General features: G+C 45.9%; 1 protein-coding gene across 1 annotated transcript in view; it reads left to right on the top strand.

Moving 5' to 3' along the window:
• Nucleotides 1–7,710, top strand: part of CPPED1 (calcineurin like phosphoesterase domain containing 1) — a 33,587-nt gene extending 25,877 nt beyond the window's left edge. Inside the window, exon 4 of the mRNA XM_087728876.1 lies at nucleotides 7,402–7,710. Within this exon, the coding sequence (XP_087585002.1) occupies nucleotides 7,402–7,634 (233 nt within the window). The 3' untranslated portion in view covers nucleotides 7,635–7,710. The remainder of the gene's footprint in view (nucleotides 1–7,401) is intronic.
• The last annotated feature ends 3,509 nt before the right edge of the window (nucleotides 7,711–11,219 follow it).

Here is an 11,219-nt window from a genome sequence, read left to right as displayed (position 1 = left end):
ACTGGAAGCCCTGTATAGATATTTTGTATGAAATGGGGAGGGGGGGATGCACCTGTTGAGAATGTTTATCAATATTTCAGTCACTGGCCGGCATTGGTTTATACATAAACCATTCCTAAATAAATGATGATTCGTCCTATCTGAAGCCCATCATTATGAATTCTTTCATTCATAATTACTTGTTCTATGGCAGCCTTCTGTTCCCTTGAAGTTCTCTCCATTTTTTTCCCCCTCTAAAACAACCTGTTTGTATTTACTCCGTTTGAAGTCCCCCATGAAACAGAAAATGTTTATTTGCCTGTCTGTTGTTTAATTGGATTTCTTCAACGGCCCATTCATTTTATGCCACAGAGCTAAACTTGAGTTTCAGAAGCTACATCTGGTGTGAAAATGCTGAGCTTCGTTTCTCACTTTACAAGTGTCCCTAACAGTTGGGCTAATTAAAAATAAAATTGCGTCCTTATCATAAATATTTGTCAATTGAAAAATCTGCCACATTTTAATTTCACCGTTAAGCCAGGATTGAGTGCTACCAAAAGATATCATGGTGGTTAAGGAGGAACCAAAGAAAAGAGTGAAGAAACTTGTTGAAAAGGTAATTTTCTCAGAGTAGGGTACAGTATAGTAGAGTAAAGTACAATACAATACAATACAATATAATACAATGTAAAAAAGATGCTGAGACTCTAGAAAGACTGCAGAGAAGAGCAACAAAGATGATTAGGGGACTGGAGGCTAAAACATACGAAGAACGGTTGCAGGAACTGGGTATGTCTAGTTTAATGAAAAGAAGGACTAGGGGAGACATGATAGCAGTCTTCCAATATCTCAGGGGTTGCCACAAAGAAGAGGGAGTCAAGCTATTCTCCAAAGCACCTTTTCAGGCAGGACAAGAAGCAATGGGTGGAAACTAATCAAGGAGAGAAGCAACTTAGAACTAAGGAGAAATTTCCTGACTGTGAGAACGTTTAATCAATGGAACAACTTGCCTCCAGAAGTTGTGAATGCTCCAACACTGGACGTTTTTAAGAAGATGTTGGATATCCATTTGTCTGAAGTGGTGTTAGGGTTTCCTGCCTAAGCAGGGGGTTGGACTAGAAGACCTTCAAGGTCCCTTCCAACTCTTTCATTCTATTCTATGTAACTTAGCAACATACCTCTTCAGCTCAATTGTGTAGGGAAGTTTATTAAATGGTCCTTCAATGAGACTATCAATTTGCAATAGCCAGTAGAAATGAAAAACAAAGAACGACTGATTTAGAAGAATAAAAGATTTAAAGGTCAAGACCGTTGATTTCTTTTTCCCCAGTCCACTCTATATAAGCCAAGCGATGGTGCCAACAGTAGCAGGGATGTGACTCTTAATATGCAGGACCGAAAACACTCGTGGGTTCCGTTGGCCTGACCCCAATTTAGCAGTCACTCCATTCCCAGTTGATTATTTCCCCGGGGGGTTCGGATTTACACATCAAGATCAGCATTTGCTAGTGCAAACATTTCCATAACGGACCACTGCGTAGTAAATCTGCCAAAGGGGCACGATAGGATCCACTCCGGAATGCATGAGAAGGTTGCTAACATAAATCCTGCAAAAGAAGACGGAGCTATAAACCAATCCCGCTATTAAAGCGGAATGCTAAAGAAGGCACCCTCGTTTAAAAAAGAAAAATGAAATACGGACCAGTTCAGAGTCCCAAGAAATCCATCCAGGGCTAACCTATAAGGGGTTGATTTAGAGGAACTCCCAAATGAAACAATCCCTTCATTAAATACATGGAGAACGTTCCCTGAAAACCTTCCATCCTAACATCACTACCATGCATCTAATTCAGCTCAAAAGCCACCTAAAGAGATGATGGTTCCCAGGCAGTTTCTGTCCTGACCTAGGCTTCCCAAAAGCACGAAGCCGACTCCTCGTCCCGATAAAACCCCTTTTATTTAGGTTAAAGGGAATTCCTCTCCAGCAAAGTCCCGGCCAGCAGTCTTTCATGAGGTTTCACAACTGCAGACCTTGATCAGGCTTGGAGAGCTGCCGGGCCGATATCTTCCAAACGCCACGCTGTGGCAGCAATTACTTGGCAAGAAGTCAGGAACAGATCTTCACCCTGATGAATTGAACTAAAATGAATTGAAATGGAATGAATTTGTCTCCTGCAAACTCCACTCCCCTTTCTCTCCTATTTTATTTCCCCTGGGAGGGGCCATTCATTGTCCACCTTTGGCCTTACTCCCAAATTGACCCCTGTTCTTTAGCTCTTCCCTTCGTCTAGCAACTCTGCACATGCGCACACTGGGAACAGGCTCCAGCTGTTCTTCTGCCTCACTGATGTCTGACTCTGAAGGCAGCTGATAACTGTCAGACGGCTCTGGCCCCCTCTCTGCCTCCAACACAGAGCCCTCATTAGAGCTTTCCCCAGGCTCCAGGACTACATGTTCCAGGACTAGAATATAGGACTAGAATACATGTTCTTGCGTAGGAACAGGAATCTCAAGTTCAAAGCCCAGGGTTCCTCCCCAACCTCCTCACTGTCCGAATCTACTGCCAGCTGCGCCGGCGGGCCACAACACTCCATGTGTTTTGGACTTCTTCTGCGCCCACAGGTCCTAGCCCTTGGCCAAGTCAACCAGAATTAGTGGGAGTCCCAACACATTTGGTGTGAGGTCCCCAAAAGCGAGCTGATAACTGCCAGACGGCCCTGGCCCCATCTCTGCTTACGACGCAGAGCCCTCGTCAGAGCCTTCCCCAAACTCCAGGACTGGCCCATGTTCTCTCCGAGAACTCCTTGCCAAACTTTGCAGCTATCGGCTTGGCAGCTCTCCAAGCCAGATAAGGTCTGTGACTGTAAATCCTCCCTTGAAAGACTTTGCTGGATGTGAATGAGCAGAATTCACAGTCAATTAATAAAAGGGGCTTTTGTCACGACAAGGAGTTTGCTTCAGGCTCTTGGGAAGCCTCGGTCAGAACAGTTGGGTAATGAAACCTCTGCGAGAAAACCACCAAGTTCAGAGAGCACCAAGGACCCCACAGTTGTTCTTCCTCCTTCTTCTCCTCCTCTTCATCATCCTTCTCCTCCTCGCAAACCCCACTCTCTTCTAGCACTGATGATGTCACCTAGTTGGGTAATGAAACCTCTGCGAGAAAACAGCCAAGCTCAGACAGCACCAAGGTCCCCACAGAGGCATCATTAAACTACTAAAATTGGATACCGAGAAATCCGGAGGGAAGGATGGCTTCGGGATGCCTCAAGCAGAGGACATTCTGCACATCGTAACGCAGAACGCATTCGTTGCTAATCAGGTGATGTCAGATGATGAAAACGTAACTTACTCCCTGTTCCAGATAGCTGCGGCTGGCCTATTCCCTGCTGTGTTTTCTTCATTAAAAGTTTCTTTTTGAGGTGGTGTCAGACCAGAATGTTAAAATACTCTGGAAGTTCTGCCAAGCGTATTTTGATTAAAACCCACCCAATGAAAAGCCGACTCAGCTTGAAAAAACCCAGCCCCGAAGTCAGAAAACAGCCAGATTTTTGAAGTTTTATGACATCGAATTGTAAGATGCAACGGCCACCTGGGACAGATTAACTTGGTGGTGCTGTGTTCGGCGCAGGAACCTTGGGGAGATCTGAAAACTGAGTTGGGTGAATGGCAGGGAGCTGAAAAAAATCCAGTGACTATTTCGCTGTCGGTTTTTATGGATGGTGGGGGGGTTTTCTCCTTTTTTTTTTTTTTTTTTTTTTACCTATGTTGGTTGTGTATGTAGGTTGCTTTTCAATTACTCCCGGCACCTTCCTTGAAGAGACAAATCTGAAAATCCAGCGGAAAGCGGCAGAAGAAAAACAGGTGGCAGGTTGCATCGGTGCAAAACCCCAGAGGATATAGTGTCACGCCATCCTGGCTGCTTTAAAAGAAAAAAAATAACATCCCAAAAGGAGCATTCCTCTCGTTTTGATTCTCTGCCGTAAAACTGTTCCTCGAAAGGAGGAGAAAAATATGATCCGAGAAGGGGTTCCACCACAAAACTGCGGTCGACTAAAGCGCGCTCGACGAAACCGCGTACCTGACGTCATCACAGCGCGACGAAAAAAGCACGCTGTGAGCGGTAAAGCTAAAATTAACACGTAAACCTAAACCTAACCCCCCGAAACCTAACCCTAAACCTAACCCTAAACCTAACCCTTAACCTAACCCTAAACCTAACCCTTAACCTAACCCTAAACCTAACCCTAAACCTAACCCTTAACCTAACGCTAAACCTAACGCTAACCCTTAACCTAACCCTAAACCTAACCCTAACGCTTAACCTAACCCTAAACCTAACCCTTAACCTAACCCTAACCCTAACCCTTACCTTAACGTGAATCGGCTTGCTTTAAAAGCGCTTTTTAAAGCGCCCTTTTTTCTCCGCGGTCGTATTTGTCGCGCTGCTGATGATGTCAGGTACGCGCTTTAATCGGGCGCGCTTTAGTGGACCGCGGTTTTGTCGTGCCACGCAGAGAAGGACAATCCTTCTGTCTTTGGGCAGGAGAACCTCTGGCCACCTGCATAATTCAGAAGAACCTAACAATGTGTAGCCCAAAGCTGTAGGTCTTGTCTCTAAACCCCTCTGGAAGTTCTTCCTTTTGGGGAGGGAATTCTGATATTCTCTTTTATTTCCTCTGGGAGGGGCCATTCACCGTCCACCTGAGGCCTTACTCCCAAGTCGACCCCTGTTCTTCAGCTGTTCCCTTCGTCTGGTCACTCTGCCCAAGAGCATAAAGGGACAAAAACCCCTTTGATTAATTGGCTGTGAATTCTGCTCATTCACATCCAGCAAAGTCTTTCAAAGGAGGATTTACAGTCCCAGACCTTCTCTGGCTTGGAGAGCTGCCAGGCCGATCTCTGCAAAACTTGGCAAGGAGTCTCGGAGAGTCACCAACCAATTAAACAAATTAATTGTCTCCTGCAAACTCCTCCCCTTTCTCTCCTATTTTATTTCCCTTGGGAGGAAATAAGCCATTCATTGGCCACCTTTGGCCTTACTCCCAAGTTGACCCCTGTTCTTTAGCTCTTCCCTTCGTCGGGCAACTCTGCACATGCGCACACTGGGAACAGGCTCCAGCTGTTCTTCTGCCTCACTGATGTCTGACTCTGAAGGCAGCTGATAACTGCCAGACGGCTCTGGCACCCTCTCTGCCTCCAACACAGAGCCCTCATTAGAGCTTTCCCCAGGCTCCAGGACTACATGTTCCAGGACTAGAATATAGGACTAGAATCCATGTTCTTGCGTAGGAACAGGAATCTCAAGTTCAAAGCCCAGGGTTCCTCCCCAACCTCCTCACTGTCCGAATCTACTGCCAGCTGCGCCGGCGGGCCACAACACTCCATGTGTTTTGGACTTCTGCTCCTACAGGTCCTAGCCGTTGGCCAAGTCAACCAGAATTAGTGGGAGTCCCAACACATTTGGTGTGAGGTCCCCAAAAGCGAGCTAGGGGATTGTGTTACTCTCACAGCTTTGGAATTGGGTGGCAAACCAGTTCAGGGAATTGTTGTTATTTTTCTCTTTAACCCTTCCCCTCATTGAGATTTCATTGTGCCTTCCCATTAATCTGAAATCGGGGCACATTAGCAACAATTGTCTGTCAAAGCATGGATCATGTCTTAAATTGCATGCCATGTTTTATTAGTGTCTTGAAATGAAACGCTCAAGGATCACGGTCTGAAAGACACCGCAAAACCTATTTCTGATTGACTATGTTTGAGCTTCAGACAACAAGTGCAATGAAGGGAATAATTTTATCTGTAAACCAGGCTTTAAAATGAAACTCAAAAGGATTGGGGAAGAGGAAGCCTGAAAATAAGACCTTGTCATCTCGATCTGTCCCCCAACCCTTGGAAATGTGGCTTCTTTGGCAGTAGCTGCTGGTATATGGAATACTTTTGTTGTTGTTGTTTAGATGGGAAGTTGTGTCCGACCTATCACGACCCCTGTCCTTCCTTCATGTCTTCTACCATCTTCTGGAGTCCATTGAAGCTCATGCTGATAGTTTTGGTGACCCCATCCAACCACCTCCTTCTCTGTCGTCCCCTTTTTCTTTTGCCCTCCATCGTTCCCAGCATGAGGCTCTTCTCCAGGGAGTCCTTCCTTCTCATTAGGTGGCCAAAGTCTTTTGAGTTTCCTCTTCAGGATCTGGACTTCTAAAGAGCAGCCAGGGTGGATCTCCTCTAGGACTGACCGGTTGGATGGCCTTGCAGTCCTTCTTCTTTTGCCCTCCATCTTTCCCAGCATGAGGCTCTTCTCCAGGGAATCCTTCCTTCTCCTCAGGTGGCCAAAGTCTTTGAGTTTCTCTTCAGGATCTGGCCTTCTAAAGAGCAGTCAGGGTTGATCTTCTCTAGGACTGACCGGTTGGATCACCTTGCAGTCCTTCTTCTTTTGCCCTCCATCGTTCCCAGCATGAGGCTCTTCTCCAGGGAGTCCTTCTTCCTTCTCATCTGGTGGCCAAAGTCTTTGAGTTTCCTCCTCAGTATCTGGCCTTCTAAAGAGCAGCCAGGGTGGATCTCCTCTAGAACTGACCGGTTTGATCATCTTGCAGTCCAAGGGACTCGCAGGAGTCTTCTCCAGCACCAGAGTTCAAAGGCCTCCATTCTTTGGTGCTCAGTCTTCCTTACGGTCCAACTTTCACTAATCAAATGTATTTTGTTAAAAAAAAATTGGGCAACCTTATAGATCTTTCCAATCTTCTTGAACCCACGTTGGTTATGTTCACAATATTAGATGGAGGTCTTTGGAAGATTTTAGTGAGCTCCTCAAGGCTCGCAAGGAATCTCTCCACATTTTCTCTGAACAATAACAATGCAATGAGATGCGGCGGTTAGAATGCAGTATTGCAGGCTAACTCTGCTGACTTCCCACAGTTCGATCCTGACCGGCTCAAGGTAGACTCAGCTTTCCATCCTTCTGAGGTGGGTAAAATGAGGACCCAGATTGTTCCAGGAAATATACTGACTCTATAAACCGCTTAGAAATGGCTGTAAAGCGCTGTAAAGCAGTATATGTCTAAGTGCTATTGCTCTTCCTTTTCTCCTTCCTTCCTTCCTTCCTTCCTTCCTTCCTTCCTTCCTTCCTTCCTTCCTTCCTTCCTTCCTTCCTTCCTTCCTTTCTTCTTTCCATGGTGCACAGTGGTTAGTATGCAGCATTGCAGACTAATTCTGCCCACTGCCAGGAGTTCAATGCTGACTGGCTCAAGGTTGACTCAGCCTTCCATCCTTCCGAGGTGGGTCTAATGAGGACCCAGATTGTTGGGGGCAAATAGGCTGATTCTGTAAACCGCTTAGAGAGGGCTGTAAAAGCACTGTGAAGCGGTATATAAGTCTAAACGCTATTGCTGTTGAGCCCAAATAATGGTTTCTTTTGATTTCCCACAGGTATTAAAACAGTATTTTCTGGACACCTTCACAAAAACGCTGGAGGAACGTACAAAGATCTCGACATGGTCATTTCGTCGGCCATTGGATGCCAGCTAGGAGAGGACACCCACGGGGTGCGCATGGTAGGGGTCACCGCAGAAAAGATCGTCCATAGATACTACAGCCTGAGCGAGCTGAGTGACCATCAAAATGTCGAAAAAGAGTTCCTGGCGTTGATAAAACCAAATTAGTTCTCTAGGTTCTGAAATAGCATTTTTCTCTCTTGTTTCTGTGATATTTTATTTTTTAAATAAAACATCGGTCTGAGTTCCCTTTTCTCAACCTATTATTGGCTAAGGAAATGCCCCGCTTAGAATAACAAACGGCAAGTTGAACATTGAGCACTAGCTAATAAAATGAAATCCAGTGTGAAAAGAGTAAGGTTCTACATTTAGGCAAGAAAAACGAAATGCACAGGTACAGTATAGTTGGTACCTTGCTCAACAGTAGTAACTGTGAGAGGGATCTTGGAGTCCTAGTGGACAACCATTTAAATAGGAGCCAGCCGTGGGCAGCAGCTGCCAAAAAAGCCAACACAGTTCTAAGCTACATAGACAGGATAGAATCAAGATCCCATGAATACCATATATAATACCTTGGTAAGGCCACACTTGGAATACGGCATCCACTTTTGGTCTCCACAATGTAGTAAAGATGTGGAGACTCTAGAAAGAGTGCAGAGAAGAGCAACAGAGTTGATTAGGGGACTGGAGACTAAAATATATGAAGAACGGTTGCAGGAACTGGGTATGTCTAGTTTAATGGAAAGAAGGACTAGGGGAGACATGATAGCAGTGTTCCAATATCTCAGGGGTTGCCACAAAGAAGAGGGAGTCAAACTATTCTCCAAAGCACCTGAGGGCAGAACAAGAAGCAATGGGTGGAAACTAATCAAGGAGAGAAGCAACTTAGAATTGAGGAGAAATTTCCTGACAGCGGGAACAATTAATCAGTGGAACAACTTGCCTCCAGAAGTTATAAATGCTCCAACACTTGAAGTCTTTAAGAAGATGTTGGATAGACATTTGTCTGAAACAGTATAGAGTTTCCTGCCTAGGCAGGGGGTTGGACTAGAAGACCTCCAAGGTCCCTTCCAACTCTGCTATTGTATTGTATTGTAAGTTCTGAATACTTTCTCCTCCTCATGAAAAGTTCTCGACTTGCATTGTTGACATAATGACACCCCTCTCGAATTTGTAATCCAGACAAGAAAATATGGGGGGGGGGGTCCAGAGGTAGGTTCCTAGCGGTTCGGACCGGTTCAGTAGAACCGGTAGTAACTTGGGGGCCTGGGTCGCTGCAACAGGCCTGCCACACCCCCAAAGCGGTTCTCCTACAGTGCCCGCCATCTTGATTTTCCTTTCTGCGCATGCAGAAATGTATTTTCATTGCAGAAATGTATTTTCCCCCCCTTTTTAATGTTTTGCACATGCGCAGACCCTTTTAGGTGCAAATACGCATGTGTGCGGAACACAAGTGAGGCGTGCACGTGAGTGAAGCAAAATTTGTGCGGCAAACTAGCAGTAATGCCACCAGCAACCCACTCCTGGGGACATCCTGTTCTTAGAGAACAAGCAGCTCTGTGCGCGCGTGCGCCCGCACAGATGCGCACAAAGGCCCTTGTGGATAAGCAAGCAAGCTATTCTGTCCCTGGCAAACCAATAAGGCTGGGAACACTCTATGATATTATGCAAACCGCCAAAAAGGAATCGCTTATATTTCACAGCAGATGGAGGGCATCATTATGCCCTTATATAATAGATCAAATTAAATTCACATTTTCTCCGCACGTTTTTTTGCTGAGTTAACAGACTTCCATCACAGCCAGGGGTTTATCAAACGATGCCACATACCAATTTTGTGCCTTTGGCCTCCCAGAGATTACAGTGCTCTCCACTCTTCCGTAAATATACCTGCAGGCAGGATCAGGAAGGGCTGGGATAATTGGTACTAGTGGAAGAGGGCCTCATCAATTTACCTTTCCCTAATTCACATTTAGTGGGTTGAGAATGGTGTGGAAGAACTGAATTGGTGGGTGGCTGGGTGGTTTCCTGGAAGAGTGACATAGCATTATTGGCAGTTGCCTTCTGCGATTAAAATGGCAGCCATGGGTTGGCCAGTTCCTTCATTGAAAAGAGGGGGCGGGACTGTGTAATTGCTCCCTGTTGAAAATGATGAATAAGTATAGGCCACCTGAAGTGTAGTAGTATTAAACCCCGATTGATTGACACTGTGTCAGGTTAGACCAGGGATCAGCAACCTGCGGCTCTGAAGCTGCATGTGGCTCTTTCATCCCTCTGCTGTGGCTCCCTGTCACCGGTTGACTCCGCAATTGATAGGGCTTTCGGTTAGGACAGGTAGAGGAAAAAGGACGCTGTGCTAGGAGGAGACTCTATGGTGGGGGAACCGGACTTCCGGTCAGCAGAGGAAAAAAGACGCTGTGCTAGGAGGAAACTCTATGGTGGGGGAACTGAACTTCTGGTCGGCTCCAGAATTGAATGGGGGGCTTCCAGTTAGGAACTTTGTGGCTCTTTGAGTGTTTAAGGTTGCCAACCCCTGGGTTAGACCAGGTAGTACAAATGGAGGGCCTGTAGCTTCCTAGAGCGGAGGCCTCCAGCCTTAGCAACTTGATGAAGTGCGGACCAGCATCCAGAATTCCTCAGGAATTCTGGGAGTTGAAGTCCACACTTCATCAAGTTGGTAAGGCTGGACACTCCTGTCCTAGAGTTTTCTGTGTTGATTCCTGACACCCTCACCATTGTCCATCTTGGCTGGAGCTGCTGGGAGTTGTGCTTCAGCAACAAGTTTGATGATCCTCACTCCAAACCCCTCCTTCTAACTGAATGGCCAATCACCACCTCACAATCGCTCTGGTTTGTCAATCCTCAAGACAAGTAAATAAGAAGCATTTTATTCCAGTCCCGATGAAATAGAATTCCCTCATTCTTTCCTGTTTGTTGATTGCTTTTCACCTTCACACCCAAGGAAACTCCACTGGGACTTGGTATTAATAATGCAGAGCAAGCTGGGGTCACACAATGTGTCTGAACTCAACACACACCCAAGCATCTACTGGTTCTGGAAGTAGCTCCCTGTCAGCGTTCCAAACAGCATCCAAAAGTAAATCAGAGTCCAAGGCAAAGTATTGCTCAAAATTCCAATTCATTAAGAGAGCCATGTTGGCGCATCTGGGAAAACCAGAATCTGAAAGCTTCCCGGTTTTCCCCACCCAGTTGAAAGTTCAAGATCTTGCCCCCACGCCCACAAGTCCATCACATGGTCCAATCTTCCACTGCCATGTTGGCAGCTTCCACCCATCCAGTTCCGGCCAGGTGCAGAGGTGCAAATACAAAGGATGACCTTGGCTTTCTAGGAAGAATGTTGTTATGGCTACATAGCATCTAACTCTGTACAATCCCCCTCTCATTTTCCCACCATAGAAAAATGCATAGCAGAATAATAGAAAGGGTGGCAGGCCAAAGACTCAAAAGAAAAGATGGCTGCAGGCCTCTCTTACGCAGCTTGTCCAGGGTAAGCCCGAGAGAGCCATGAATAATCTTTTCAATTTCGTTTTAATTTGTAGGGATCATTGAAAGGCCTGCTTTTGTTTATATTTGACGTTTCCATAGTTTAATGTGTTCCCAATTTCACATAACGTTATGTGTGCACATGAAAGAATAACGTGTTGGCTGAATATCACCTCTATAAGTGCTTGCATGAGTAAATTTTCACGCACCCAAGTGCGTACATGATGGAGAAATGTCACTTAGACCTCC

Source organism: Thamnophis sirtalis, unplaced genomic scaffold (assembly GCF_051295495.1).
Source record: "Thamnophis sirtalis isolate CommonGarterSnake01/CBP01778 unplaced genomic scaffold, rThaSir2_p1.2 scaffold_14, whole genome shotgun sequence".
Classification (NCBI taxonomy): Eukaryota; Metazoa; Chordata; class Lepidosauria; order Squamata; family Natricidae; genus Thamnophis; species Thamnophis sirtalis.
Note: the sequence above shows the minus strand (reverse complement) of the source record. Positions and strands in the feature narration are given on the sequence as shown.